The following is a 27,734-nucleotide window of genomic DNA, read 5'->3' as shown; positions in this document are numbered from 1 at the left end:
CCCTTTTCAACCATAGTGTGGTGGCAAGTCAGGCACAGCCTGACTTCAACGCACTCTGTGCATATATACCAAGAACCTTCAATAGGCCCTTTGCAGCAGCGGCATTCGAAGGGATGTTCAAAGAAACAGGTTGGCATCGACAAACTGTTGGGAGATATCTCTCCGCACTTCTCTGCAAGTCTACCAGACTCCAGATGTATCTAGATCCTTCTATAGACACGCTGTCCACTTCTGACTAGGTCTAATTACAAAGTTCCAGCCTTCATCCGGGCTTCAGGAGATGGATAGCCAAGGAGATTAGACAATACCCTCCTTCACCCCACCCAACACAAACCGTTTTCCAACAAGCTCGTTTCTCAAAACGCCCTTAACCTCCGCAAGGCTCGGGATAAAAGTGTCAGCATTAGGTGCCATTCGAGTATCACATTTCTCGAAGCGCCTCGAGTAGAATGCGACTTGAGAATGCGGGAAATGAAGGATTGTACTGAACCATCGGTTTCGCTTGATTCCATGGGAACTTGGATGCGATTGTGTTGTTTCCTTAATAAAGTTGCCACGTCGCCGCTTGCGTAGCCAACTGCGCGAAATCCTGCATCATCTCTGATGTGCACGTCGGATCCTGCTTGCAGCAGCACAGTCGCCGCCTTTATATATCCCAGTTGCGCCGAAAGATGCAAGGCTGTGCATCCACACGCATCTCTGTGGTTTGTGTCGACCCCTTTTCCACAAAGGGCCTCCACAACGTCTGTCATTCCGTTCCCTGCAGCCATTAAGAGTGGCGTCCTCCCAGGACCAGCAACCATTCCCAAATTTGGGCCGTACTCCCACAGATCTCTCATCAATTCTGTACGCCCCAGAACAGCTGCATAGTGAAGCGCGTTGAAGCCTTCCGGGTTGGTAACAAGTATCAGTGATTCGCGGTGGGAAACTAGCCTTTCCCAGATTTCAGAGCTGCCAGATCCTGCCGCATCCAGAGACTACAGCAAGACTTTTCCATCTTGGATAGAAGGCTGGAGTCCCCATATAATGACAGTAGCAGGTCGAACACCTCGATGTTTTGATAGAGAATTGCTTTTTTTATGGTGCATAACAGGCGGTCTTGGTCACTTCGCAGTCCTGAATGGTGGTCGAGTAGGGATCGGAAAGCGGTCAGGCCGCCCACTCGTGCTGCAATATCCCATGCTGTATCACCAAATCCATTTCGCAAGTTGGGGTCAGCTCCTCTTCTGAGTAACGCAGTTGCGATGTCGGTTCTGTGGTCCAGTATGACACTATGTAGCGGTCTCCAATGACTTTGTGCCACGCGAAACATGGCATTAACATTAGCTCCGCGCTCCAGCAAGAACTCGACCATAGGTAATTTTTTACGCCAAGCCGCAATGCAAAGAGGTGTTCCGCCTGCTCGGGTTTTATGATCGACCTGGTCTGGGAAAAGCCTGCGCAAAGCTTGCACACGTTCCACTTGTCCGTATCGGGCAGCGTGATGAATGGGCCAGTCTCCGAACGCGTCTTCGTGGTTCAGCGCAGGAAGGATTGCCGTATGATGACCTCGAGACGCTGCCGACGAAACTGCAGAGGCCTCAGATCCGTGTTTGTTAGAGCCCACAGTATCCGCCAGGGCTCCGTTTGCTTCCCATCTGCTCAGAAGAAACTCCATAGGCTGGTATTTGTTTCTGCGGCCCGCGAAGTGAAGAATCGTTGAGTTGTCTTTCTCTTTTGCCGCGAAGTTTGCACCCCTTGATAATAGGCACTCCATGGTAGTTGCATTGCCTCCAAAAACTGCTAGGAGCATAGGAGTCGCCCCGTTATAGCCTTCCACCTCTAGGTCTGCACCATGGTCACAAAGCACATGGATCAGCTCGCTCACGTCGCCTTGTTCGAGTGTTGCCAGGCGACCAAGGGCAGTCGCACCGCACCATATTTCCCTCGTAGGTTGACATTTGCGCCACACTTGAGAAGCAGCTTCGCAATATCAAGGCGGCGACTCTTGACAGCAAGCATCAGAGGTGTTGTCCCGTCTTTGTCCAAAGCATTGGGGTCTGCCGTCTCTCTGGTAAGAACCTCGGCAACATCCACGTTTTCCTTGAAGACACACCAGTGCCAAGCAGTCTCTTGATTGATATTTCGTTCGTTCTTGTCAAAGTCCTGCTGCTATGAGGGAAGACACGATATCCGCCCAACCATTCCATGCAGCCTCTAAAACAAGGGGAGTTGCAGGGCGTAATGGCTCCAAGCCCCCAGCATCGCCATCAAGGTTTTCTGAAGTTGCCGTTGGTCCAATACTCCCTGGTTGGGATAGTATCCATTCGACCATAGGCTTTTGCTTTCTACTGGTAGCGTAGTCAATCGGAAACCAGGAGAAGCCGTCGGGAACATTAATCTGCGACCTAGCTTGAGGAAACTGGTCTATAAGTCCTTCAAGACCGAGATAGGCAATCGCATGGAGTGCTGTTGCTTTGCCTGGCCAAGGAAACAAGTCTTCCCCGCCGGCGCAAGTCTTTTCGTCGGCAAATGAAATTTCTGGCTTGCAAAGCAAGGTTGCGCGTTCCCTCGCTATTCAGTATACGGCAAGCCAGTGCGATGTTCTCAGGGGTCATAGAACTTCGCAGGTAGTCACCCCAGAGTATTGCAGCATGAAGAAGCAGCGGGTATCCGATCAGCAGGTCCATGAAAGCCTCCAAGGTGTCGACAGGTCCTTTTTGGAACTCTTTGAGCAGCAGGTAGCCCATGCATGATTTAGCAAGGACTGCACTGGGTCTATTCTCCATGTCTCCAGGGCACTTCGGGTGTATTAGTTTCCGGGCAGAATCTGTTTTCAAGAATTCCGCGAGCGAGAAGTGGAGAAGCTCGTAACGATCCTCTTTCTCCACTAACAGATCCGCACAACTAGAGAGAATGACATTCTCATCTACCATGTCGTCGCTGTCCATCCATTCCATGCCCGGCTCGAAGCTGAGAGTATGGACGAGGACATTCTTCCCCAGCGGTTTTAAAGCAGTGGCGACCCACAACAGCGCCTTCAAGGCCAGGTCGCGGCGAGACTTTGGTTGCGATAGCACTCGCTGCAAGAGCTTCGAGTACAGTTCTTCCAGACCCCTAACTGAGTTTTTAGCAGCCGTCATCTTGCCTCTGTCAGATGTCTCCAGTTCGATGATTCTGATACTTAGGGAGGCCCATAGGAACACACCATCTGCGCCCTTTAGGAGGTCGCTTTGGATCTGTTTCAACGCAGAGGGTCTTTTCGCTAGGTCCGCAGTTTTCTCATCGATGAACGCCTCGATATCTTTGATATTAGATCCATTATCGACCTGTATCTGGATCGCGTTTGAGAGAGCGTCGGCGATAACGGGGTAGCCAGGTCGACTGAAGATAACCACACGGGTGGATGTCGTCACACAGTTTCTTGTTAAAGCCCCTAAAAACCAGCAAAAGTCTTTGAAGTCATCACCAGGGAGCCCGCTACACTCATCGAGCTCATCCACAACGATGTAGCCTCGCGTGAAATTCCCTAGTATGCTTCGAATGGCGTCTCTGATCTCGGCTCTTCGAAGCCTGTCATAGCTGTTCTCCCCGTAACGCCTGCTGATGCTCTCGACGTTTCAACTTCTGGGCAGTTGAACATACAGTTGCCGCAAGAGTGAGCCCAGAAGGATCGACCTTTCTGGGACAGCGTCGGAGGAAAGGCTGGTGTTCCCATCTGAGCTGCAATAGAGGAATGCAAGTGCATGAATATTGTCGCCTTGATTGCCCATACGAGTCGAGCCGCGGCTGCGGCAACTCTCCCCAATGTTGTGGATTGTATGAGCAGCTAGATGGGATTTCCCGCTGCCAGCTGTGCCAGTAACCCAGAGGAGTCCCGAATTCCTAGCGTATTTCCAGGCGCGGAAAGCATTATGATCGAAAAACCACTGGCCGGTGTTTTCTAAACTGCTACTGTGCTTCTCGTCTTGAGCAGAGTCAAATGATCTGTGTGGTATCCAACCCAATATCTCTTTGCGTAATGCATCTGCCATCACTGTCAGCTGCAAACTGTGTAAAGACTCGGGCAGTGGAATTAAGTAAACCTTGTGCCTTGCATGCTTCTCTCTCCTTATCTTCGGTATCTGATAGCAGTTTTCGCTGCTCGTTATCTTCGATTGTCTAAAGAGTGCGTTCTTGGAGTTCGAGGCTCAGATCTTGTGTTTCCAGGGAATGAAGTTCTAGAGCCCTGTCAAAAACAGACAGATGGTTGTCAAGGTGCTTTTTCAGATCCCCGAACTCGGCGTCGAACGGTTTTTACAAGGACTTTGTGAGAGAAATGAAAGTGCTCCGAGGCCGTCCCTTCTGGTCCAGGAACGGCTTTACCGCCTGAGCGAGAAATTTCAGGAGATCCCCGTATATAGCAACCAATACCAGTTGGATATCCTCCGTGGCCGGTATAGAGGATTTGAACCTCTCCATGATATTCAGATTGGTCAAGACCTTTTGTAAGACACGGATGACAGACTCCTGGTACTCAACAAACTTTTTGCTAATCGAGAGGAAGAATGACAACCCTCCCAGGATCAGTCAGGCCTGCCAGCGGGAATGCCGACTGTACGGTATCTGCGAATGGCTTGGTCATGTCAACAAGCTGGCCAAGTGGTGCCATCCATTTGCTCGCTTGGAGGGTCCGGCTTGACTTGGTCCTCTGGGTGATAGTCTTCTCGATCATGTTTGCGAAACTGTGGAGGTCACCAGGTGGCATTTCCTTGAGGAACCGTCCACGCTGCTCTTCGCTCAAGGCTCGTATCTCCAGTGCCCAGCTAGCGACGACTGGGTTCGCGCTTCATGTATGTTCAGTACTTCCACAGCGATAATATTGTGTTCAAGCCAGCTTACACTGTATCCGCATCATTGGCTGGGACAGTAGTTGCGTTGAGTGGTACACGGGAACTGCCGCGACTTGGAGCTTGCTTCCCAACAGCAGCATGCGCTTGCGGATTTGGACCATTGGCTTGGCCCATTGTGTAAGCCGGAAGGGGTGCGTGCATGGCTAAGTTCTTCAGTGACTTAGTGGTAGACTGGGAAGTGTTGATCCCGCCTGTTTCAGCCGCCATCGTGTTGCCCGCCATAGCCTGAGAAGTTAGTCGAAGGAAGCGTTGATGAGCTGAAGTACAGGAATCAACAGCTGGAAGTGCGGGGTGAAATAGGAGCCTAACCTACATGCCCTCTTCCAAGGTTACATTACATGTAAGGAGAGGGTTCGGTCCGCATTGTCCTCGAATGGATGTTGCATGCATTCAGTCCGACCAATCAGTTGTGTTTTCCGGGCCCAGGCGGACGTATCGCGCAGTTATCCTGGGACCGAAACCCGCGTATCATTGGCTTGGGCATTGAACAGCCACCAAGGCGGATCACAAGGTAGATTCGATTTTCGTGTGTTGGGATTTCCGGCTCCTCTTTGAAATCTGCCTCTTTCGGCTACTCAGAACTGATTTAGTGAATCCTCAGTATTGCTAATCATACACTGAATCAAAACATGCTTGGTAATGACCTTAAAAGCCCTTGTATACTTACTACTGCCCCTTGTGAAGGCTTGCCTTCTCGACCTCGTACTTCAGCAATTACCGGGGCAAGCGCCCCCCCCCCTCGTTTCACGTGGACGTTGTACGTTCGACCTCCGCATGGCGTCGACCTCGGGGACATAATCGCCAGTCTCGAACCTGCTGTCATTGAAACGGATATGTATCGTGCAATAGGCTTAATGACCCTTCTTTCGTGTACTGGTATATCGCCCAAGACAAGACTGAATAGTAAAAGAATATAGGGAGAATAGGAGAGTTTTGGGGTCCACAGATGGGGCTAGTTTGTACACTCCGCTAATGTGGAAGACCCCTGTCTGCCGTACAGGGGTACGAACTCCGACGTTCCGATGATATCATATGGAACGCGTCGTCTGATGAGAGTTCCGAGCGCGTTCTTCAATTCAACCACCACCCAATTCCTGCCAATACAACCATCACCATGTCCGCCCAAGCAGAGGATAGAAGCAAACTCCTCTTGGTGGAGGCCATCAACAAGCTGGACCTCCCGACACTGCAAAAGGTCTTCAAGGACATGTGCACCGCCTCAGAAGATTTCAGCCAGCAAGCGACGCAACGTCTCTTGATTCCGGGTTCTGCCGTGAAACGTACCGCCAGCGAGAGCGGCTCCCAAGAAGATGTCGCCTCTAGTAAGAAGCAGAAACAAGAGGATGCGAGCACAGCCCGTTCAAGATACGAGCCCTGTGAGAACTGCAAGCAGGTCTTCGATGTTACTATAAATACAGAGACGTCCTGCCGTTACCATGACGGTAAGTCCATGCCCACCCACCAACCCGAGCAGAGCAAATCCCCAAGAAAGATTTGTGATTGCCGTGCTCCCTGGCTTGATTGATTGGATCCCTTGCTGAACTGGGCGCTAGGCCAACTCGAACTGGACGAAGAGGCCTTCCCCGACGATGATGAGGTTATGTATCAGCCCGAGGGCATTGACGTGCATACAGACTGGCGTCGAGAAGTGCGCCCCCGATGGGTTCATCTGGGATTGCTGTGAGAAGAACTGCAACGATAAGGGGTGTGTTGTAGAAGAACATGTGGTCGCTAAGCCGCCCCCGCCCCTGAAGCTTTTTGGTATAAAGAAGAGTGTTCCAGAAATTATCGAGATAGAAGACGATGATGATGATGAGGAGGAGGAGGAGGAGGAGGAGGAAGATGAGTCCGAGTAGAACGACTTGCAATATCTGGTTTCTGGCGAAGTGTCATCCGGTGGAATTCAATAGGTGTTGACGTGATAGAGCATGTGAGCCTCATTCAACCAGCCAAAATTACTCGCCCACCTAGCTGGATCATATGCGTTGTAGGTAATCGCCTGGGGGAGCACAAATTATAATAACACCAGACAGAATTAACATCGTGGGTTTGCTCAACGCCCGAGGTTTGCATGCCGGTGAGAGCGCACAGTGGGTAAGGGGAAAGTTCCTCTCGCCGAAACGATGCTCTCCCAGACTTATGGAAGTTCTTCCCAGCTTCTCCAGTGCTTATCTGAAGTCTACAACGCATGATCTCCACGAATTTGACTTCCACAAACCGAGCGCCCAATACGGCAGTCAAGTGCAGCCACACGATAACCGCCATGATGTCTACTGCCACATATATTCGATCAACTCCCAACTGATCTGATCACTATACAGACCTTCCTCTGTATCTTTCCAGGTGGCACCTCGCATCGGTTAAATGGCACATCATTTGATCAGGTCTTTCGAGAGCCCGGGCACCATCATATTAGACCTATCTGGATTTTGGCATTGGGAGGGAACCACTTACATGGGCACGTCTGATACGGCAATGAATAACGGTATGGCTGGTGACCTGAATTTCCTCATTATCGTATTTAGATTCAATAACCGTACGCGATGTTATTAGATTCGTTTCCAACTCGAAGTCCAGTTCTTCGTAGTCGGTACTCCAGTTCCCCTAGGAACCCGTAATAATATGTGAACCTCTATATGTAAGTACAAGGATCGTCAGTGGGAGGTGCGCTTTTCCACCGCTGCATGTTCGACGAGATGTCACTGGGTGTCACTTGTAAAGTCTCCAGCAGTGACAAGCTATTAGCGTGATGGTCCTCGAATGGAGTATCGCTTCCAGTGATATTGTTCGGATCCTCATTGATAGTGAGCCCTTCCTTCTTGATTATTGGTTTCAGCTTCCTTTGCCGAAGGCCCGAAGAGCCCGAGCCGCTACTTGTCTGTCCTGTTCTTGTAGTGTAATAAGACTGCGAATCACTGCTTATCGCTGACAATTGGACACTAGCTGTATCCGAGACGGCTTTTAGTGCTGCGGGTGCAGAATCTGACGATCCGACGTCCTGGAGGAGCGACAAACTCTGAACATCAGGCACTGATTCGACTTCTTCGAGGAGACGTTCGTGTTGCTTTTCAAGCACACCTAACGCATTGGCGATGCTCTCCAATCCATCCATAAGCTTCCGGACGTTGTCAACGAGAGCTTCGAATTGGGCGCAGTCGTGAACGGACCAGCGAGTCACCTTCCATACCGACTTTTGTTTTTGGTTCTTCCGAATGCGCTTCTTGAACTTCCGGTACGAGTCGCGCAGTACGCGCATGCCCGTAGGCGTCTACGTAACCTCCTGTTCGTAGACCTCGGTCGAGGAAGGGTGCATTCGAGCGCGTATCGTTCTGTGATGACGTCGGCTTTGGTGAGCTGGTTCAGGAGCTGGTTCAATGAGGCGACAATAGATGGCTTGATGTCTTCCCGCTCAAGTGAGCGATTGTATCGCACTCGTCTTGTTTGTGAAGATGCCGGAGGCAGTAAGCCTAATGTTTCGCCCCATACCGCCAAGCGTATTCTCTGCAACGAAAGCTATAGTTGTTGTGTGAGAAGGTTCCGATCGGCCAGGAATCACCCAGGATTGAAAGTCGCCTACTTACCTGCGTACACAAGAGATCGAATTCCTCGCCAAAATCCTTCGCTCTCACAATAATGTCGAAGTTCTCGACACACGACGTAAAGAGGCCGGCGATTCCTAGAGCGCCTAATGCCAGCCCGGCGACCTCAGCCATGGTACTCGCAGAAAGCCTATTTCAGACAATGTGAAGGATACAGGACAGGAGTAGCGAGCACCACCAGAGCTTGAAATTGGGAGGGGTAAGGCTATTTGAAGTAACGAGTGCGGCGAAGATGCAGCCACCATGTACCGAGGGCTGTGCAGTGCTGCATCCGCAACAAGGTGCATATTCGCCAATTGCAGCATCCAGCTGTAGCTGCTCCTAAAGCCATCGCGTAGAATGGGCATCTCGCGAGGCGTTCTCCCAAGGTTGTACATCCAATAAGGAGACGATCCGGAAGATGTCACCACTAAGTTATCCAGGACAGAAATCTTTGAATAAAGCGATCAGAAGAAAGTCCATCATACCTTTACGTCGCATGGTGACGGATAATAGGAACAGGGGCGCTCGTCAATGTACGGCAGTTTTGGGACATGAGAATCCCCCTCCCTTTCTGCTGAAGCCAACTCGACTTACCATGGAGCTCAACAGTGCAGCACAACCCCGGTCGCTACGCAACAGTTGCTCGAGATAACAATGATGGTCAAAATAACGCGCTAGAACTTTCTCTTGAGCCTCAAAATAAGAATTTTGTTACTGTCTCCTACTTATCGATGAGGTGTGCTTTGGTGGAAGAAATTGACGAACAACCAAAAAGCCAAACGACTTCCCGGCTCTTTTCGCATTGGCTTAAGCCAAGTGTCTCTCACTGAATTGTGTACGTGGCTCGAAGTATAGCAAAACCAATAAGTAATGCATGTGCTCTAAGTCTTCGTATTTATAGGCGGCTTTCAGTCAGACTCGGTAATGGGAAAAATGTCAACGTCTAGACGTCACTCCTTGTGGTTGCGGCGACCGATGGCGCGAAGCGGGACAACGCTACAGTGAAACTAGGTCACCCCTGTCGGGGTTAAGAGGACCCTAAAGGATCGAGCCGAACCCACAGCTAAAAGCGTACAACGGTCCGCCGGCAAAGACGATCCAATCATCGGGCGAACAAACTTGTCTAAGGATCATGGATAATGCACGAGCGGCGCAAGCGGATTTTTAACGGAGTCAAGAAAGCTTGTAATTTGAAGGCGGTTGACCCGGCGGCTTTGAGTCAGGGATGGCTCTATGTATGTCAATCTAAGATCTGCTGTTTGGTCAATATCATCACAACTTCAGCCAGTAGCACCCTAGCCCAGCAGAAGAAAACCCGACTGAATATTACGTTATGTCTTCTTTCCCGTATAATAATGTCGTCGTGATCGGTGCCACGTCTGGCATCGGCCTCGCGCTGGCGGAGCGTATGATCGAGAACGGGGTGTTCGTCATCGGCGTGGGCCGCCGCAAGGACCGCCTCGACGAGTTCGTGTCCAAGCACGGCTCCGACAAGTGTGCCGCATCGCAGTTCGACATCACCCACCTGGAAAGCATCAAGTCGTGGGTCGAAGGGTAAGTTCCTTTCCTTTCCTTCTGTGGGTTCGACGCACCGCAGTTCCCCCGGGCGCGTGCTAAGGAAACGGACCGACGCAGTCTCCTCAAGCAGCACCCCAACGTGGACGCCGTCATGCTCAACTCGGGCATCCAGCGGACCCTGGACTTCACCAACCCGCAGGGCATCGACCTGAGCCGGGTGCACCAGGAGATCACGACCAACTACACTTCGTACATCTCCCTGCTGACGTACTTCCTGCCGCACCTGCAAGCCCGCGGGCCCCAGAGCCCCGCGGCCGTCATCGCCGTGACGTCGGGCTTGGCGGTGGTGCCGATGCCGCGGTGCGGCAACTACTGCGCGACCAAGTCGGCGCTGCACTCGCTGCTGTGGTCGGTGCGGGCGCAGCTGGCGGCCGACGAGCACAGCCAACACGTGAAGGTCGTCGAGATCCTGCCGCCCGCCGTGCAGACGGAGCTGCACTCGCAGCAGCCGGACCTGGTGGCGCGGGGGCTGGGCGACATCGGCATCACGCTCGAGGAGTTCACCGACGCGGCCTGGGCGGGGCTGACGCGGGCGACGACGAGATCCCCGTCGGGCCGAACCGCGAGAATCTGGTCAAGATGGAGGAGGGGCGCCGGCAGGCTTTCCAGGGCATGGTGAAGAGTGTTGGCACGAAATGAAGAAGAGTGAAATAGAAGGATGTTTAGATCCAATTGCCCTATCTACTGGTTTCAGATGGTTGGGGAAACGCACGCCATTGAATCATGCGTGCATACTCTGTAGCAGAAGCAAAAGCCCACCGTATATCATCCCCAGAACGCCACCGCCCTCGTTTGAGAATATAGTAAATACTAGGACTCAGCCACCGCCTATGTTTACACTGAGACATTCATGCATGCTTATCACAGCTTTCGCGAGATGATGTCATGTTCTAAATTGCTTCACAGCGCAGTTTGTTCGACGCAGATGGTGCTGGCGGGGTAGGCGTTCGGTCGGGGTCCGGCGGGGGCGGCAGTTGAAGAGTTGGCTGCGGAATTGGTGTTGATGCGTTTCTTTTACTCCCTCCCAAGATGCGCTCCGACTGGCAAGCGAGGGCTCAGCTTTGCACCATCTCGGAAAGACTGCGTCGCTCTGCTCTTCCTATCCAGTCGAGTTGAAGAGCTGGCTTGGGAAGGAAGCAGCACTCTTGCCAACGACTCCATCTTGACCGAAGGGGAATGCCAACGCATCTGGCAAATAATCAAAAGAGAAAGCGCGCCTGGCCCTGCATCATCCCATGCCCTCCCTCTGTGGTCGAGAACAAGATCTACCCTCTTCCACCTGGAATCTCTTCATAACTTCCAACCATCATTTGCCTGGCATTTTCCATCTTTCTTGACTTCACCCACCATCGATAGAACATCATCATACGCGTCGACAACCAAACTACTCCATATACCAGCACCACTCTCCTTTTCTTTTTTGGACTGTGTATGTCTTTTGTATATACTCCATTGAATTGAATTGAAACCCCTTCTCACACCCCCAACTCCCTCTCTCCCTCTCCCGTCACGCGATATGCTCACTTCTCTATTCCAAAACAACGAGAACCCCCTCTCAGCGCCAATGGCTTCTACCTTCGGCAGCATTCCGCTCGTCCACCCGTCTTGGCTCCGGGGCAATCCGGCCGTTGCCTCCAAGTCGCAGCAGCAACCACCAATGGCGGCCCGCCGCAGCTCCGCCGCCCCTGCCCGATGTGATCTGGTTCGAAGACGACGGCACGAACAAGAACAAGCCGGCAGCTGCTCCCTCCCATAACCCTTTCCTTATCCCACGGTCGGCAGTCGCCGTGGTTCCCCACAAACAACAACAACAACAACAACAACGCCAATACCCGGACCACTACTCGCCCGCCAGGACAAAGTCAGACTCTGCCGAGACCTCCGCAACCAAACCGCGCTGTCGCCTCGGAAGCTCAACGGCGTGCTCGACTGCCTCGAGGGCGTCGACCGCCTGCAGGAGACCCTCGTGCGCACCCGCCGCGAGCTCAGCAACCTGGCCAAGTTCGGGAACAAACAAGGGTGGCACCTAGGCAGTCCCGCCAACCCGGCGGTCCCTACTCGAACCCCTGGGCGCAGTAACCGCAAGCAGAGAAAGGCCGCCGCTCGTAACGCTGGCGCTGGGGCTGACGCCGGCGTTGGAGCTGGCGGTGGTTCGCGCAAAACTCGTCAACGACCGTCCAAGCGCGCTCGCGCTCGCGCTCGCAGGCAGGCGGAATCGCAAGCCCGCCCGGACGGGGGAGGTAGCCCGGAGATCAAGGTGGAGTCGGACGTGGAAGGGGGCACCAACGTTCGGGCGCCTCTTGGGGAGATACCACTGCCAAACAGGGCGGTGGCGCAACCGATATGGCAGAAGTAGGTGGTTCATCGTTGTGTGGTCAGTCGATGATTACTGGTTATGTGGCCTTGGGAGACTGCTATTTATACTACCAGCGACCCCTATATTCTACTGAGGGCCTGGAAGATACGCGTGGTTATAATCACGTGGCGATGGGATGACTCTCGCTTAGGATAGCTGCCAATACGAGGGTAACTCTATTGTTGAATGGACTGATTATCTCGATAGCAGTGGGTTTAATGGAAAGCCTTACAGCGGGTTATCTCTTCAAAGTGTCCATCAAGTGCTTCTTGCTCCGTCCATTTCTGCGTTGTTCCCTCCGACACCCACTTCGCGCTGCTCTCAAGAAAAATAGCCAATGTACGCCTCTCTAGAGAACCCTAGGTACAGAGAGTGAGTGTAGACTGTACCTCGAGGAGCTCGGAGCCACTCTCCCCTGTCTCTTCTGACCATCAAAGTGTTCGGTCCTCTTTCTACTTTCCCGCACCTCTCCGCTTCCTCTTGGGACCGCCAAAGCCGCCATGTTGGCTACCGTGTGGCCGCCATCCCGGTGCGAAAAACCCGCCCTGCTCCTCCGTAGTACTACTAGTCGTAGTAGCCGTCTCCAGCTTGTTGACGGCATGGTGTCCTCCAGCAATGCCAGTGCCGGTGCCGGTGCCATTGTTCTGCTGTGCCTTGCTGTTGTTGTTGTTGTTGTTGTTGTTGTTGTTGTTGGCGGCACCACCACCACCGCCCATGCCCCGATTCCACCCAGTAATGGCGCCGTCCAATCGAGCCACGAACCCATCCCACCGCGCCAAGACCTCGTCGCGCCGACTGCTCGTCCAGCGGTGTGCGCGCGCGTGGGTGCGACGGGCCCCAGCCCGGACGCGGCGCCAGTAGACGTGGCCCGCGACGACGCCGGTCGCGAAGGTGGCGAGGAGGGCCGTGGCGTAGACGAGGTGCCAGATGGTGCAGTGGGCGAGGAGCCAGGACGGAGATGGCCCATGAGTGGTGGTTGTTGGTCTTGGTGAAGGGGTTGATGAGCCAGGTGGTGGTGGTGAGGTGGTGGTAGCTGTCGCGGACAGCGGAGGCCATGGTGGTTGCGGGCTGTTGCTGTTGCTGTTGGTTGATCTGCTTGCTGATCGGGAGAAGAGGTTGCGATAGGATGAGGATGATGAGAAGGATGTAAAAGTTGTGAGATTGTGTGTTGCTTGGCGTTACTTGATGTTGCTGTTGCTTGATGTTGCCTGGTGAAGCTGGTAGAGTAGATCTCTGGGAGTGTAAGAAGTGTCCGACCCTACCAGGCTGTATATATATAGGCCAATCCAGACAAATAGCATAGCAGACGATTCTCGTTTGAGCTTCGTCCTGGTCGTTTCCATAGCATCGTTCCGCTCTTTCACCTTCGTTGTGATGAAAGGACGGTCTAGGAAGATGCTCACTGTGTCTCAGAATGCAAGTCAAAACGTACACACAAACTGTGGAAATATGAGTTCGCAAACACGCGTGGCAACAGCAAACTACTTCCATCAAGACTCCAGTGAGACGTAACCCCAGGTAAAGCATGCAGGACCCGAAAAGCTCACAGCGGTGAGATTGATTGGCATCATGTGTTCTGCTTCCTCATTGATGTAGAACTGTGTCTTGCTTGAATGAATCGCCATACCCTACTAAACGGGCTTGATGAACGACAAACGACAAACGGTCTGTCTGACCCAGACCACCCATGGATGAACCTGTATCCCTTTGGCCGAAAAACTCCGTGCACCATGCCCTTCCTTGCCTTTGCGCCATTCGCTGCCCTTCTAAATCCTCAAGAAGAAATCCATTTTATAACTCAACCCCGGTACTCCAAGACGTAATGCCGGGTGACAGATTGCATCGTATTGCTACTCTCTTCACCCTCAAACTTCAAATTGACATTCCCATCCTCCGTCATGCCCATAACCTCGGCCTTGTAGAACGTGGTGGTATTGGGATACAGAGCTAGCACCACTTTGCCCGTGTCTAACGAAGGCAGGGGATCCTTCTCCTTGGAGATGGCAATCATGTTGCTGGCGCTGGTCCGGAACTCGCTTCGGTTGCCGGCTTCGTCCGGATCGGCATCGATTACTTTATAACGACGCGATTTGCCTTCCCCTCGTACTTCCTGGACGTAGCCGAGAATCCAGTCGGTCGGTTCGTTGTTGGCGCCTTTGGGTTTGAAGGCCACATGGTCCCCTTTCGAGAACGACACCTTGGACCGTGCCGCGCTGGCTGCCGCCGAGGCGGCGCCTGCGGCTCAACACTGCCGGCCTTGGCTGCCGGTGTCGACCGATCTAGCTTGGGCGGAACCGAGTCGCGGTCGCCTTTGCTGCTCCCTGCACCACCGGCACTTCGACGCGAAGCGCTTGGGTTGGGAGAAGGCACCGGCGAATCACCGGCACCGTCGAAGTCGTATACGGATGACGACGCAGTAGCCGACTCCTTGGCTCGTTGGGTGGCCGATCGCGATGTTGATGTCAGCTGGTTGGTGGTTTCCATTTCGTTGGCCTCCTTCACGGCTTTGAGGATCTTGAGTTGTTCGATAAGCTGCTTGATTTCCGCCGCGGTGGCGTCCGTCACCTTGACGCCACTTCGAAGTAGCCTGTCCATCTCCTTGAGGAACTGCGCCGGTGATTCTAATTCATGTCAGCACGAGAGAAGCATGCACGGAAGACGCGCCAACTCACCGCCAGCCTTGTCTTTCGCGGCCGCACTCTTGTCGTTCACAGCGACATCCCGGGTCAAGCGGCTCGTGTCGTTGATGGATTTCAACACCCCCGCCATCCTTTCCCTCGTGTTCTGCCAAAGCTGGAATTCCTCGCCACGGCCAACCGCTTCATTGGTGCGGCTCGGGCCGCGGGGACGGTTCCGCTGCGACATTTCGTTTTCCGACTGGGACAAATTGCCCGACTTGGTGGCCCGATGGGTCTTACTTTTGGACCGCGGACCAGAGTGCGCCTTCCTAGGCGGCGTGTCGCTCTCGGTAGTCGCAGTGGTCGCAGCAGCCTCCTTAGACTGGGCTTGCGAGGGGGGCTCTTCGGGTTTAGGTACGGATGGCGGCTCCGGCGGACGCGACCCGGTTGCAGGATTGGGTAGCGAGATGTCGTTGCGGGACTGGCTGCGCGACTTGGACTTGGGTCGAGAAGGAGGGTGTGTCGCCGAGGGCGTGTCGTCGCGCGTCTGGGGCTGGGATTGGGACTGCGAATGCGAACGGGAATGCGAATGCGGCAGGGTCGGGATGGAGGCCTTGCGCGGAGAGTGGGCCGTGGAGGCGGAGGGAGAGCGGGATGCGGAGAAAGGAGCGTGTCTCCGCGGGCCCAGCGGCTCTTCCCAATGCTTACTAAGTTCGCTGGAGAGCTCGTTGAGCTGCCGTTGGGTTCTGCGGGCTCGCGAGTTTGTTAGACGACATGGTCACGGGCTCGGTAGAGCTAAGGGGCGGGAGAGGGAAGGGGCGGTAAACAAAAGAGCGAAGATGTTTGTTTGGGAAAATACAGTGGGCTTGACTGGGGATTATTGAGCGGTAGGGAGAACTGCCTATGTGGGAATGCGGAAGACGGAGGAGTAGGGGAAATCGCTCATGCACAACACTTACTATCCGAAAGAAGTCAAAGCTGTATCCGCAGCAAAGAATCAATAATTGCCAAACCAAAACCAAATGGAAGCCGTTGCGATGTGCCTCTCTACCCAGAATTCGAGAAGGGGGAATGGAATGATGGCAAGCACGTAAAAATGATGGCAAGGATAGGTCAGAAGCATGTATCCATGTACCTGGAGATTTGATGGAAGGGTTTCCAATGACGATGCTGGCGGAAAACAAAGAGGCTAGGACCGGGAGTAGCAAGTTATATAGGCGAAGAGCGAGAGGCAATTGGAGCGCGATTGAGCCCTGCCCGGGAATAACAGCATACTTAGTAGTAGCGCTCACTATTATTGTTTAGAGGGTGCAAGCACGGCAGCATGGGAAGCAAATGATACAAAATGCCCTCTCAATGTGGCAGGCAGCACCAGCAAACCAGTTTGGGGCGTTGGTAGGAGACGAGATGAAGGTGGACTGGAAGTGTGGACTGGAGTCGCGACTAAAACCAGACTATGGACAAACAAGGCCAAAGCGGATCTTGGTTTTGTCGGAGGGTTGCATTGAAGGACGCCGGCTTATCAGTCCCACAGAGGCAGGCGGTGATGGCGATAAGGAGATCGACTGGGAAAAGGCCATAGCTTCATTCATGTGGGGGAAACGAGGGGCTGCACGACATATTGTACGTCAGGGTCAGGCAGGTTAGCTCTGGGAAGGTCTGTAGCGGGGTTGATCCAGGTCATGCCATACAGCTGCAGATACGATACATGAATGAGCGATGCAATTCAAGCTTCACCGGAGTACCGACGACGCAAACCATCGCCGGTAAAGATTGACCCAGGATAATTGTTGCATCATCCGGAGTAAACAAGCAACCAGCCACGCCCGAACACATTGACCACAGACGAGAACAACACCCTCTAGTCACATCTTGATCGGCCCATATCCACCATCCATCACAATGCAGGTCCCTCTGTTCCGTCTGCAATGCGGTGTCAACTCCTATGACTGGGGCAAGATCGGCTCCGATTCTGCGGCCGCTAGATTTGCTGCCGCCACCCCGGCCGCCGACTTCAGCGTCCAGTCCGACAAGCCCTACGCAGAGGTAATGTTCCACTCGCCAGGTTACCTGTCGCAAGTTCAGGTTCGCTGATGGAAGCCTATCATGTATAGCTATGGATGGGCACGCACCCCTCCAACCCCTCCAAGGACCTGGAGACGGGCCGGACCCTGCTGGACATGGTTGACACGAACGAGGCCCTGCTGTCCTCCACGATCAAGGCCCGGTACGGCGCCAAGCTGCCCTTCCTCTTCAAGGTCCTGTCCATCAACAAGGCCCTCTCCATCCAGGCCCACCCGAACAAGCAGCTGGCCGCGCAGCTGCACGCCCGGGACCCCAAGAACTACCCCGACGACAACCACAAACCCGAGATGACCATCGCCGTCACCGACTTCGAGGGCCTCTGCGGCTTCCGCCCCCTCGCCGAGATCGCCCACTTCCTGGCCGCCGTGCCCGCCCTGCGCCAGCTCGTCGGCGAGGACGCCGCCAAGGCCTTCATCGCCACCGTCCGCGGCCAGGAGGGCGACGACTCGTCCGAATCCACCACCCAGAACAAGCGCGCGCTGCAGTCGGCCTTCGCTGCCCTCATGCAGTCGGAGCCCCAGGAGATCGCCGCGGCGTCCAAGAGCCTGGTCGCCGACGCCGAGACCAAGGGCGCCGACTTCGCCGACGGCGGCGTGGAATCGACGAGCGGCGCGGTGCTGGCCGAGCTGGTGACGCGGCTGAACACACAGTTCTCCGAGGACGTCGGCCTCTTCGTCCTGTTCTTTTTGAATTATGTCCAGCTCTCGCCCGGCGAGGCCATGTTTCTCAAGGCCGACGACATCCACGCCTACCTGTCCGGCGACATCATCGAGTGCATGGCGGCGAGCGACAACGTCGTGCGCGCGGGCTTCACGCCCAAGTTCAAGGACGTGCAGACCCTAGTGGACCTACTGACGTACGACTACGCGCCCATCGAGGAGCAGAAGATGACACCCAAAGAGTACCCTTACATCGTGCTCAACCGCGCCGCCTACAGCTCCAGCTCGGAGGCGACGCTCTACGACCCGCCCATTGACGAGTTCAGCGTGATCCGCACCGTCCTGCGCGGCGACGCCGCCAAGGCCACGTTCGACCCCGTCGACGGGCCCAGTATTGTCATCTGCACGGGCGGCAAGGGCAAGATCTCGGTGGGGCCCACAGTCAAGGAAATCAAGGAAGGGTATGTGTATTTCGTCGGCGCCACGGCGGAGCTTGTGCTCGAGTCCGAGGGCGGCAAGGAGGACGAGTTCATCACGTTCAAGGCGTTCTGCGAGGTGGACGAGCACGACAAGGAGGAGAAGTTGTAGCGAGATTCACGTGCGCATTGAAAATACATGTTGCGTGCGTTATAGTAGACAGAAAGAAAGAGTAATTTACGATTGCGTTCTAGAGGATGCAGAGATACCAAAAATCTAGTTCTTCTTGATTTTACATATTTCGTGATTGGCGTAAATTTGCTTTTATCGATGTGATCCTACATTTCAGATCTAAACCAAGCCGCTGTATGTCCAAGCTACTGTTTGTCCAAGTTTTTTGGGACTCCTTTCAGGTATGAAGTGCATTCCTATTGGTGACCTCGATGTTCTTATCCAACTTGCCCGTGATAAAGCTTTTCCTAGCCATCAGGGTTGCCGACAACAACGCTTAAGCCTTCATCACGAAGAGACTGAGGAATATCCAGGGGGAAGGCTGGGGCCTGGGGGCTGGGAGGCTCTTAGGTAGGTGGACTACTGGATGGCGTACATGTTGCCCTACTTGAGCTTGAATATGACCTCATCATCCTCCTCGGACTCGGATGAGCTTTCTGCGTTGTTGCTGTTGTCGTTGTTGTCTTTGTTGTGGTGATTATCAACATTCGAGCCGTGGCTGGGTGCTAGCTCCTGCTTCTGCTGCTCGCCTCGGTTGTCATTTGTCTTCTTCTGCTCCTCCTATTCCTTCTTCTTTCGGTCCTTGTCTCCGTTCTTCTCGTCGGTCGGGCCAGAAGGAGCCTCCTTTGCGTCGAGGAGCGGAGCCGGGCTCGTTGGCTTAGTTCGGAGGAGACGGATACCGTTTCTGGCAGCTCGTCTGGCGAAGTCTAAATCGTTGGGGAGGGGATGTTACGTTAGTCTGGTACTCCCGTAGGGTTGTCCATAGGTGGGCAACAGGAGCCTGAGGGGAATGAGTCGTAATGCTGACTGACCTTCGAAGGCGACAGAAGAAGAAGAAGCCGACATGATTCCTTGTTTTGACGAGGCAAGACCCGGAGCGGCTTGCTACAATGGAGTTGGGCTGAGATGAGACAGAGGAAGGGGATGGCCGTTGGCGGTGGTGAGATGTTGTCTGGATATACGGTGGTTTAACTTGGCGGGTGGTGGTGGTGGGAGATTTGGGTTGATGCAAGATGGAAGAGAGACAGACAGTTGGAAGCTTATGCGTGATCCTGTTTTGTCTCCCGGTGCGACGAGCATGTCGGCGATGCCAAGATGGGCTCTCGTTGTCTGGTCTCCGATTTTGCGGCCGGTAACCAAGGCACCAGCTTGCACCTGCAAGGTTGCCTCAAAGCAACAACAAAGGGCAAGGCAAAGCAGAACATTTTGTCACAGCAATCGACTACCTCCTTTTAATGAAGATAACCGGAAGCAAATGAGAGTCAGTGTATATCGACCCGAAATTGTTCTTTAGGTGAATCATCTACTCATGTTGATATCAACTTTGTTTCGTAAATCATAGAAGGATACAAGTACTCATTCAAGAATTCAGTGGAGTAAGGAATAACACCAACGCCAACCAAAGTACATGGGACCTGAAGCAATAAACCAGCATGAGTGACGTATGTACTTGGATTATCCGACCCCCAAGATTCGGTCCTATAACATGTTCTAGTCTTTCAGCAGTCCTCGTCCTTTATGAAGGACCTGATACCAGTCCAATGAACAGTTCATTATGGTCTGAACCCATGCCTTGACGCCTGAAAATGTCTCCGTACCTAACGGCGATGAAGCGAACGCAGCGTGACGAGCCAAAATTTCTGATGAAGACCAACTGTTCTGCACCAATACCTATAACAAAGCATGTTACATCTGAACGCGCCAAGACCCGTCGAAGTAATGTTTCACCAGCCCGTCTTTGGGCGTAAGCCAGCGGTAGCTGCCCGAGTGAATCTGACCGGATCCAAAGGCGTTGATGGGATAAACCAGAACATCGCCGAGCAGCCGTGGCTCCTGTAGGCGGGAGAGATCCGTGAGGTTACCCAAGCCCTCATGGTCTCGGAGATAGCGCCAGATCGTCTCGGTCCACGCCCGCGGCCCGGTTGCCGTCCAGATCTCCTCGTCGGTGAACTGAAGCGAGTCCAGTGTCGTGTTGTGCACTGATGTCAGGTTCTGCAGCTGAACGAAGACGTAGTCCAACATGCCATGAAGAAGGGGGTGGCCAGGAGCCGCTGCGATGGTCCACTGCTGGAACTGGATGGGATAAGTGAACCACTTTGGGGCCTTCTCGTCGCGCTGATCCCATTCGAAGCCGACGAGCAGTCTGGCATGTGGCTTGTAGGGCTCGGGGACCCAGTCGTCAATAGGCTTCAGGGCTTTGGTATCGAGGTCACTGTACACGCCACCCACAGCGGCAAGCAGCAGGTAGCGCAGCAGGTCGGACTTGAGGGCGGGGTTTTGGAGCGCCTCATAGGTTTCGAGGTATTCGGGTCGGTCCGCGTAGTGCGTCTGGATGAACTCGCGCGCGTCGTCGGTGCCAAGGCGGGTGTAGGTGTAATGCGGATTTTGGCGGAGCCAGGAGAGGGTGTGGGCCTCGCGACGTATGCCTGAAGCGGGTATGGACTCGGGCATGGGAAGCTGAATCTGCCAAATTCTCCGAGGGATCTGGGATCTTCTCAGTTCGGCCCAGTGGTGTGGATCGGGAGGTCGGGTGAAGAACAAAGTGGTGGCCCAGTAGAGGAACGCCCAGGTCGCCAGGCACCATAGAGCCAAGAGGTTCAGGGATGTGCGATTGCGACCCTTGAAGGCAGTGGAGATGTACCTCATGGCGCGCCGCCAGTATGCGGAATTGAGGGTGGAGAGTTGCATCTAGGGGTCGGCGAGCTCAAGGTCTGTCGGCGAGCTAAGGGTGTGTCGGCGAGGGTAAAGGTAGAAGGTGTCGCGTATGAAAGAGACGCCAGCTGAGCAATTTATTCGTGCTGGCGGTGTTGGTCAGGATGACGGAGGCAAGCTTTTGCAGGAACCACGAAGCGGAAGGAGTCTGTTCTTGCTCGTAGACACCGCCGATTGTTCATCCGGACCACAACCCAGTAAAGAGTTTCTAATAAACCAGACTGCTACAATTGGGTTAGGTTTGTGTCTGGAGGTTGCGCCGATGCTTCCAATGATTGCAAACTTGAAGGTTCCTGCTGCAAGGTCCCGCACCTTCGATCAAACGCGTCACTCAGTCTTGATATCAGTAAACAAGTACCCATTTCCTGTTACGCGCTAGCAATTATTGATGCCATTCTAGTCCAATTCTTCAGTCAATGATCAGAAAGCAAAATTTCATATTCATACCTACGTGGGATGCTGGCAAGACTGCATTCACTCTGACAATATGAAGGAAGGCACGTCCGACAAGTCTGAAAGAGGTGGATCCCTGAGGAATCTCATGCAAGTGGACAATCGCCAAGCATATCTGCCTCCAATCAATGCTATATTCTCATGATGTCCTCTTTTTGAAGTCTCCAGGTGAGGTCTTGTGCAGCAGGGGTACTTGAGCCGCATGCCAAGCCATGGATGCCACCGCCGATTCCAACTCGTATGTTTTGACTGGGTTATATAAACAGGGCCACCACCTCCGCCTGCGCCGTCCATTTTGTCCCGGGCTTCAACTCAGTCCCAGGTCAAACCACACCAACCCTTCTAGTATCCGTTTGCAACACCATGATCATGATGAACCCCGAAGAGTTTGTGAAAGCATCGCAGTATTCGTTGTGTATATTGCCGCCCAACCAGGAACTGACTCCATTGGACCTGGTCCTCCCGAGAATATACGGCACTCGCTGGATCTTGTGCTTTCCTCTCTCGCCCGAAGCAGATAAGACGCAAATGTTGAAGCCCCCTTTACCCACAGACCCAAAACCATCTACTGATTGATCACCTACCAGATATGAGAACTTACGTCGGGGTTTAGCACATATCATCCATGCTATCCCATGGATCGCTGGGAACATCGTACGTAGCCTATCCCGGCCATCTTTAAGTCCGTAGACTGTATTTGCCTCCTTACTGATCTGCGATTCTGGCCAAAACCGGGTTCAGATTCGTAACTCCTCTGGTGGCGGTGTTTTGTTGAGGTTGGTACTATACATCCAGGAGTATGGCAAGGCACGACGCAAACTCACATGGTGGTTACCAGATACAAGGATCTGAGCGAGGATCTGCCGTCGTACGATGACTTGAGACAGCAGAACTTTCCCTCTCGAGAAACTGTCCACGGCCCAGCTGTCTCCCGTTGGCGTCATGCCATAGCCGCCGTAGCCAGTCATGGTGGCTCAGGCCAACTTCATCCGAGGCGGCCTCTTGCTCACGGTGGCACTCCACCACTCCGCAGGGGACGCCACGGCCATCGAGACCATCCTCGGCGTGAGGACACAGAACACGGCACCGGCGGCGGCCAGTGGCAGCAACAGCAGCGACAGTAATACTTTCACATCCTATGACGCCAGATCCCTCGATCGCAGTAGCCTGATGCAGGGCACACCGCCCGGATCCATGGCCGATTTCCCAGAATATGTCCTCCGCCGCCCGGCTCGCCGACCTCAAACGGGAGGCGGCGGCCTACTCCACCAACGATGCCCTGTGCGCTTTTCTCTGGTGCCAAATGACAGCGGCACGCAATCCTACTTCTTCCTCATCCGCTTCGGCCGCCCTCGAAGGCAAAGTGTCGGCGTTCGCCTATGCCGTCAACATCTGCGGCCGCACGAGTCCACCGCTGCCGCCGACCTACCTGGGCAACGGGACCCTGGCCGGCATGACGGACCGTCTCCCCGTGTCGGAGCTGCTAGCCACGACCGCACCGGGGAGGGGGGGGGGGCGTCTCCAACGCGCCGCCGCGGCCATCCGCACGTCGCTGGGGCGGTACCAGTCGCCGCGCGCCGCGTGCCCCAGACCGTGGGGCTGCTCGGGTCCCGGCCCGACCCGTCGGACTACAAGCTTGCATTCCACGCGTTCCTGGGCCCGGATATTGTGGCCACGTCCTGGGCCGACGACCAGGTCTACGCGGACGACTGGGGCGGTGAGCTGGGCGCGCCCGAGTTCTTCCCGGATGCCTGGCGATGGGGCTGATGGGACGGTGGTGATCTTGCCGCGGCGGCCCGGGGACGAGGATGGGTTGGAGGTGGCGGTGGGGCCGGAGGTTGGGGTTATGAGGAGACTCATGAAGAGCGAGGAGTTTCGGCGGGTGGCGGAGGTTCGATGCTAATGGGGTTGGACAGGAGATTCGTGCATTCACTTTGAGGGTCCAAAGTTGGAGAAGATGAGAATATCTGTTACGTATTTAGACTATGTTTATACAGTTGAGTCCAGGTTGGCATATCATAACTTGTATACAGGTATCAAAAGGCCGAGCCCTCTGCACGTAGTCTGGTAAATATAAACTACAGTACGTCTACTAGGTTTCTTTGGACAACCGATAGGCATTCCTTATACCTAACTTTTCAATTTGACAGTTCTTCGTGCAACAAGGCTAAAATGTTTAGCCTGATAACTCCTGTGTCTTGAACCTCGCCTCGTATACGTGGGCGGCGTCCCTGTACAAACTCCCATCATTTTACACCCGGGCGAAATGCGGAGGCGATGTTGATGCGGCATTTCTTCACCACGTCGCCCTTGTATATAGCATAGCCTGGTTATTTCACAGTTAGCACAACAACGAATGAATGATTTCCATCAGGCCCTAGGAACGAGAACTCTCACACTTCAGATCGCGGTCCACCACTTCAATCTCGATCTTATATTCGACTTTGTAGTGTCTTTTGCCAACCGGCTTGCCTTTCGAGTTCGTGCCTGGTTCTGTCGGCAAGAGCCCGCCCTGCTCGCGGAGGAACGTGAAGTCCGCCACGATCTCTCCGACCTTCTCGGCGCCTGGAAAACCGTAAGTCACACAGCAGCGCTCAGACCAGAGCATGATGGCACGACAGGAAAGTAGGAAAGATGGGGGTATAACGTACCGGTATTCCGGACATCCTTTAGTCTGTAGTGAGATTGCGTCGTATGATCGGAAACGTACAGGAGCTCGGTACAGATCAGTGGCTGCACTGGCCAGCAGGGGATCAGATGTTCGCAGTCGAAGGACTTTTTCCAAACAGGGGGCACCTCCGATCCCTTCCCATGTTTTGGTCAGCAACTTCACAACAAGCGAATAATCATGAAACGGCGAGTTTGCCCTTACCAGTTTGAGAATCCAGTCCACCGTGTCCTTGATGTATGGTTGGCCGTCGTAAGGGTTGTAGTAAGGATGCAGGCCGTCATGCTCCTCGCATTCCCCGAACGGTTCGGTACGCAAGATTCCGTAGCTCGATCTCGCCAGTCTCTTCGGTCCCGATTCCTTGTTGAAAGCACGTAGGACGGCTCCCGAAGCCACTGCCGTGGTTCTACGGCACTTTTCAGCATCGTTTGAGGCCTGAGAAACGATTGGGGGAATTTGACTTACGCGTGTCTGGGTTTTACCAACTTGATGCGGCAATAATTCTCCGCGTTGAATTTATCCAGATGATTTTCGATATATTTCACCAACGTCTTTTCTGAAGAGGCAAACCCGCCTATGAGAACAACTTTCTGCCAAAGGCGTTAAAAAATATGAGTCACAGAGTCACACCTGGTAGCTGTCTTACCTCCACACGGCTACCCTTAGAGGTAGCCTTGAGGATTTGATTGTCCATGACCGAAACGATTCCTTGGAGTAACGGGTCGAACAAGGCTTTGATGTTTTGCCTAGGCGTGTCAAAATTTTCAGCCACATCTTGTACACTTTGCCTCCCCAGACAGGAGAAGGACCTACATCGGCACGTGGAGACACCCATCGCGGAACAGCTTCTCGTCGTTGTCGAGCAAGCCCTGCACGGGGATCCGCTTCAGACCTTTGACTCGGTAGTAATCAAAGGACCTCTTAACCTTGTACTCAAAAGTTTCCATCATGATCTTTTCGACAATCGAATCAATGGTGTCGGCGCCTCTCTCGAGGTACAACTCGTCTTGGAGGCGCTCCTTGAGCAGTTTTCGGAAGCCTTCATCGAGGTAGCTGGAACCGAAAAGACCGCCTGGTGCTGTGAGCAAGTGGCTGGCTGGGCTGGGTTGCTTTCGCACTTACCTCCCGGCTCTACCACCTTGTGTGTCAGCCTCAGGGGGGTTGTATTGCTGATGGTGTAGGTATTGGCATCAACAGTGCCACCACCTGGGGTCTTGTTAGCAAGAATGGCACAGGACGTGAAAATCTGGGTTACGGAGGCTTTTACCAGCATCTAGCAGGACGAAAGTGTCACCAGGCTTGTGGCTGACGGTCAGCATGACACTACAGAGTGTGAAGACAGAACGCTTGGCGGTGGTAATACCTGAACATCCGGGCTCCAGGCCAAAACATAGGCAGCCGCTGCCTCGGGTTCTGACACGATGAAGAGGTTCTCGATGCTGTTGTTCTGAATGTCGACTCCCTTGAAGCTAGTCTTCTCCATGGCCACTGCCAGGGCAGATTGCATGTCCCGGCAGGCCTTCTGCGTCCAGATGGCCGGGACGCACAGGACGATCTCCAACGGCCAGCTGTCGTCGTACCCCTGGTCGGCGAGCTCCTCCTTGGTGTGACGTAGGAGGCATGTGAGGAAGTCGGCAATGAGCTGGAGGGGTTTCTTGATGATCTTCCGCTTCTGCAGGGACTCGACGGTCTCTTTCAGGTTGTGCCGGACCTCCTCGGTCATGGGGCTGGTGTCGAGCAGGAGCTTGAACCGGGCCAGGGGCTTGTTGCTCGGGTCGCTGTGCAACTTAGGCAGGCTCTGCGACTCGTGCACGCTGTAGCCCCAGCTTAGCGTGGCTGAGCTGTCAAGCAAAAGCTCTTCCATATACTGCTGGACTGTTTTGTCCGCCTCGGCCATGTCGATGTCTCCATCCGCATCGTCAAGGCCAGGGACCTCATCCTCCTGCGGCTCGTCCCCGTCGTTCAAGTCGGGCAGCCCCTCTTTGGCTCGAAAGTCGGCCGTCTTGGGGTACATCAGCTCGGTGGGGACCTGCTTCTTCATCGGACTGGCCGCATCGGGATCTTGGTCATTGGGATAGTTCTCAATAGACTCTATCCTATCGCGCATGAGATACTCCGGCCGCTCCCCCTTCTGGATCGCCGCGTACGAAACGCACGAGTAAGTGGTGCCAAAGTCGATGGCGATGATCAGTCTTTTGCCGAGCTCCTCTTCGTCGTCGACCCGAGGGTTTGGTAACGGGGTGGAGTACCTCGATTCCCCGGCACCTGGCGTGCGGCCTAGAGTCGCCGTAGACTCCCTTGAATCGGCCATTGCTGGCTGTCGCGCATGAATTGGATGGAGGCTAATCGTAGATATTGTGCAACATGTTCTGTTTCTCTTCTCTTCTCCCCCTTATGTAGCCGTCCAGATCCTCGGCGAAAGGCAGGGGATGGTATTTCCGCCAAGTCGTCACAGCCACTTCAGCTGTACCATTTATCGACCCCTCCTGAAACTGGAAAAAGCCAACCACAATACTCGCATTGGCGCGTAACCCTCTACGATGCAACACACCTGCATACAGGCCTGGAATCTGGCCTGCTGCAACCTGGAAAAGTGGGCTATGGTGACTATCTGGACTAAGTATCCTCGGTCGCACCGACAGGATGCATGCTCTTTCATCCATCCCTATCAACAATCGTCATAAGAGGTCAATCGCCCAAGGCAAACATATCCCACAATGGCCCGAAAAGCTACCAAGAAGGGCCGCAAAGCCCCCAACAGAACCATATGGGACATTTTCAAAGACGAAGTTCCGCTTCTTGCTTGGCTAGACTATTGTATTCAGCACGGCGTAGACTTTGACTCAACCGTGGTCGACCATCTCCGAACGTATGCAAACAAAGAAGTGCGATTGGGACAGGTCGACGGGAAATTGAAGAGCCTATTTGGAACCTGGGGCCATTGCAAGAAATTCGACGAATTCAAGCATCGACAAGGCTCACCTGCGATCGGGCTGTCTGACATTGAGCGCGAGGCCGTTAGAAGGTTCAAAGAAAGCCTTCCACCACCGCCGCCTACCAGGCCAGACGCCGAGTACCAACTACAGGGGATCACGCCGGGGCTTCGAACCCGGTCCCAGACCCTGTCTGCACCACGGCAAGCCTCGGAAGACAGCAGTCTCAGCGATCTAAGCTCGATAACAGATCCTGACGACTGCTCGGATGCCAACGTGAGGAGTAAGACAGTGGAACCCAGTGAGCGATTCGCCAGGTCGAAGGTGAGTAGCGCTTTTCTTCGAAGCACCCTGGAGCAGCATTTGAGTTTACGAACTCGTAGAAGCGGCGTATCGGGTTCTCAGACCCAGTCTAACCGCCGCCTGTGGAGAGCCCTGATACACGATCGAAAGAGGTGCCCAACCTGAAATTGTACCATATCGGCTTGTTGAGAAAAGCATCGTCTCTCGAGGTACTCAGACGACTCCCATACGCCATGGCGTAGCAGATGACACATCACACCCAAGACTCG

At 54.0% G+C, this 27,734-nt stretch overlaps 15 protein-coding genes across 15 annotated transcripts; 7 read left to right on the top strand and 8 right to left on the bottom strand.

Moving 5' to 3' along the window:
• Positions 1-928: 928 nt before the first annotated feature.
• On the bottom strand, positions 929-4,440 carry PG994_004111 (uncharacterized protein; the record flags this gene model as incomplete). Its single annotated transcript, XM_066855520.1, has 7 exons — positions 929-1,827; positions 1,917-2,082; positions 2,168-2,520; positions 2,567-3,561; positions 3,625-4,006; positions 4,065-4,140; positions 4,345-4,440. 7 exons carry the CDS (start codon positions 4,438-4,440, stop codon positions 929-931), a joined length of 2,967 nt encoding a protein of 988 aa, XP_066717687.1.
• Positions 4,441-4,510: 70 nt separating this feature from the next.
• PG994_004110 (uncharacterized protein) lies at positions 4,511-5,078 on the bottom strand (the record flags this gene model as incomplete). Its single annotated transcript, XM_066855519.1, has 2 exons — positions 4,511-4,805; positions 4,861-5,078. The coding sequence occupies 2 exons, from the start codon at positions 5,076-5,078 to the stop codon at positions 4,511-4,513; spliced, it is 513 nt and encodes a 170-aa protein (XP_066717686.1).
• Positions 5,079-5,985: 907 nt separating this feature from the next.
• PG994_004109 (uncharacterized protein) lies at positions 5,986-6,727 on the top strand (the record flags this gene model as incomplete). Its single annotated transcript, XM_066855518.1, has 3 exons — positions 5,986-6,313; positions 6,425-6,468; positions 6,506-6,727. 3 exons carry the CDS (start codon positions 5,986-5,988, stop codon positions 6,725-6,727), a joined length of 594 nt encoding a protein of 197 aa, XP_066717685.1.
• A 776-nt stretch (positions 6,728-7,503) lies between these two features.
• On the bottom strand, positions 7,504-8,950 carry PG994_004108 (uncharacterized protein; the record flags this gene model as incomplete). The annotated part of the gene is made up of 5 exons (XM_066855517.1): positions 7,504-8,139; positions 8,211-8,384; positions 8,453-8,600; positions 8,720-8,879; positions 8,938-8,950. 5 exons carry the CDS (start codon positions 8,948-8,950, stop codon positions 7,504-7,506), a joined length of 1,131 nt encoding a protein of 376 aa, XP_066717684.1.
• Positions 8,951-9,785: 835 nt separating this feature from the next.
• On the top strand, positions 9,786-10,649 carry PG994_004107 (uncharacterized protein; the record flags this gene model as incomplete). Its single annotated transcript, XM_066855516.1, has 2 exons — positions 9,786-10,006; positions 10,088-10,649. The coding sequence occupies 2 exons, from the start codon at positions 9,786-9,788 to the stop codon at positions 10,647-10,649; spliced, it is 783 nt and encodes a 260-aa protein (XP_066717683.1).
• Positions 10,650-11,594: 945 nt separating this feature from the next.
• On the top strand, positions 11,595-12,386 carry PG994_004106 (uncharacterized protein; the record flags this gene model as incomplete). The annotated part of the gene is made up of 2 exons (XM_066855515.1): positions 11,595-11,732; positions 11,943-12,386. The coding sequence occupies 2 exons, from the start codon at positions 11,595-11,597 to the stop codon at positions 12,384-12,386; spliced, it is 582 nt and encodes a 193-aa protein (XP_066717682.1).
• A 500-nt stretch (positions 12,387-12,886) lies between these two features.
• Positions 12,887-13,378, top strand: PG994_004105 (uncharacterized protein; the record flags this gene model as incomplete). Its single annotated transcript, XM_066855514.1, has 1 exon — positions 12,887-13,378. One exon carries the CDS (start codon positions 12,887-12,889, stop codon positions 13,376-13,378), a length of 492 nt encoding a protein of 163 aa, XP_066717681.1.
• Positions 13,379-14,184: 806 nt separating this feature from the next.
• PG994_004104 (SAGA complex subunit Sgf29) lies at positions 14,185-15,780 on the bottom strand (the record flags this gene model as incomplete). The annotated part of the gene is made up of 4 exons (XM_066855513.1): positions 14,185-14,459; positions 14,579-15,007; positions 15,059-15,720; positions 15,776-15,780. 4 exons carry the CDS (start codon positions 15,778-15,780, stop codon positions 14,185-14,187), a joined length of 1,371 nt encoding a protein of 456 aa, XP_066717680.1.
• Positions 15,781-16,906: 1,126 nt separating this feature from the next.
• Positions 16,907-18,336, top strand: PG994_004103 (uncharacterized protein; the record flags this gene model as incomplete). Its single annotated transcript, XM_066855512.1, has 2 exons — positions 16,907-17,050; positions 17,119-18,336. The coding sequence occupies 2 exons, from the start codon at positions 16,907-16,909 to the stop codon at positions 18,334-18,336; spliced, it is 1,362 nt and encodes a 453-aa protein (XP_066717679.1).
• A 621-nt stretch (positions 18,337-18,957) lies between these two features.
• Positions 18,958-19,242, bottom strand: PG994_004102 (uncharacterized protein; the record flags this gene model as incomplete). Its single annotated transcript, XM_066855511.1, has 2 exons — positions 18,958-19,103; positions 19,209-19,242. 2 exons carry the CDS (start codon positions 19,240-19,242, stop codon positions 18,958-18,960), a joined length of 180 nt encoding a protein of 59 aa, XP_066717678.1.
• An 840-nt stretch (positions 19,243-20,082) lies between these two features.
• Positions 20,083-21,042, bottom strand: PG994_004101 (alpha-mannosyltransferase och1; the record flags this gene model as incomplete). Its single annotated transcript, XM_066855510.1, has 1 exon — positions 20,083-21,042. The coding sequence occupies one exon, from the start codon at positions 21,040-21,042 to the stop codon at positions 20,083-20,085; it is 960 nt and encodes a 319-aa protein (XP_066717677.1).
• Positions 21,043-22,266: 1,224 nt separating this feature from the next.
• On the bottom strand, positions 22,267-22,529 carry PG994_004100 (uncharacterized protein; the record flags this gene model as incomplete). The annotated part of the gene is made up of 2 exons (XM_066855509.1): positions 22,267-22,344; positions 22,386-22,529. The coding sequence occupies 2 exons, from the start codon at positions 22,527-22,529 to the stop codon at positions 22,267-22,269; spliced, it is 222 nt and encodes a 73-aa protein (XP_066717676.1).
• Positions 22,528-23,328, top strand: PG994_004099 (uncharacterized protein; the record flags this gene model as incomplete). The annotated part of the gene is made up of 1 exon (XM_066855508.1): positions 22,528-23,328. The coding sequence occupies one exon, from the start codon at positions 22,528-22,530 to the stop codon at positions 23,326-23,328; it is 801 nt and encodes a 266-aa protein (XP_066717675.1).
• Positions 23,329-23,807: 479 nt separating this feature from the next.
• On the bottom strand, positions 23,808-26,540 carry PG994_004098 (uncharacterized protein; the record flags this gene model as incomplete). The annotated part of the gene is made up of 10 exons (XM_066855507.1): positions 23,808-23,887; positions 23,959-24,126; positions 24,213-24,228; positions 24,272-24,635; positions 24,695-24,819; positions 24,876-24,975; positions 25,043-25,301; positions 25,352-25,435; positions 25,497-25,527; positions 25,593-26,540. The coding sequence occupies 10 exons, from the start codon at positions 26,538-26,540 to the stop codon at positions 23,808-23,810; spliced, it is 2,175 nt and encodes a 724-aa protein (XP_066717674.1).
• Positions 26,541-26,946: 406 nt separating this feature from the next.
• On the top strand, positions 26,947-27,630 carry PG994_004097 (uncharacterized protein; the record flags this gene model as incomplete). The annotated part of the gene is made up of 1 exon (XM_066855506.1): positions 26,947-27,630. The coding sequence occupies one exon, from the start codon at positions 26,947-26,949 to the stop codon at positions 27,628-27,630; it is 684 nt and encodes a 227-aa protein (XP_066717673.1).
• Positions 27,631-27,734: the final 104 nt, after the last annotated feature.

Source organism: Apiospora phragmitis (genome assembly GCF_038363925.1).
Source record: "Apiospora phragmitis strain CBS 135458 chromosome Unknown utg000005l:1.0-4161743.0:1.0-4166827.0, whole genome shotgun sequence".
In the NCBI taxonomy this organism is placed as follows: Eukaryota; Fungi; Ascomycota; class Sordariomycetes; order Amphisphaeriales; family Apiosporaceae; genus Apiospora; species Apiospora phragmitis.
This window is presented reverse-complemented; position numbering and strand designations above follow the sequence as displayed.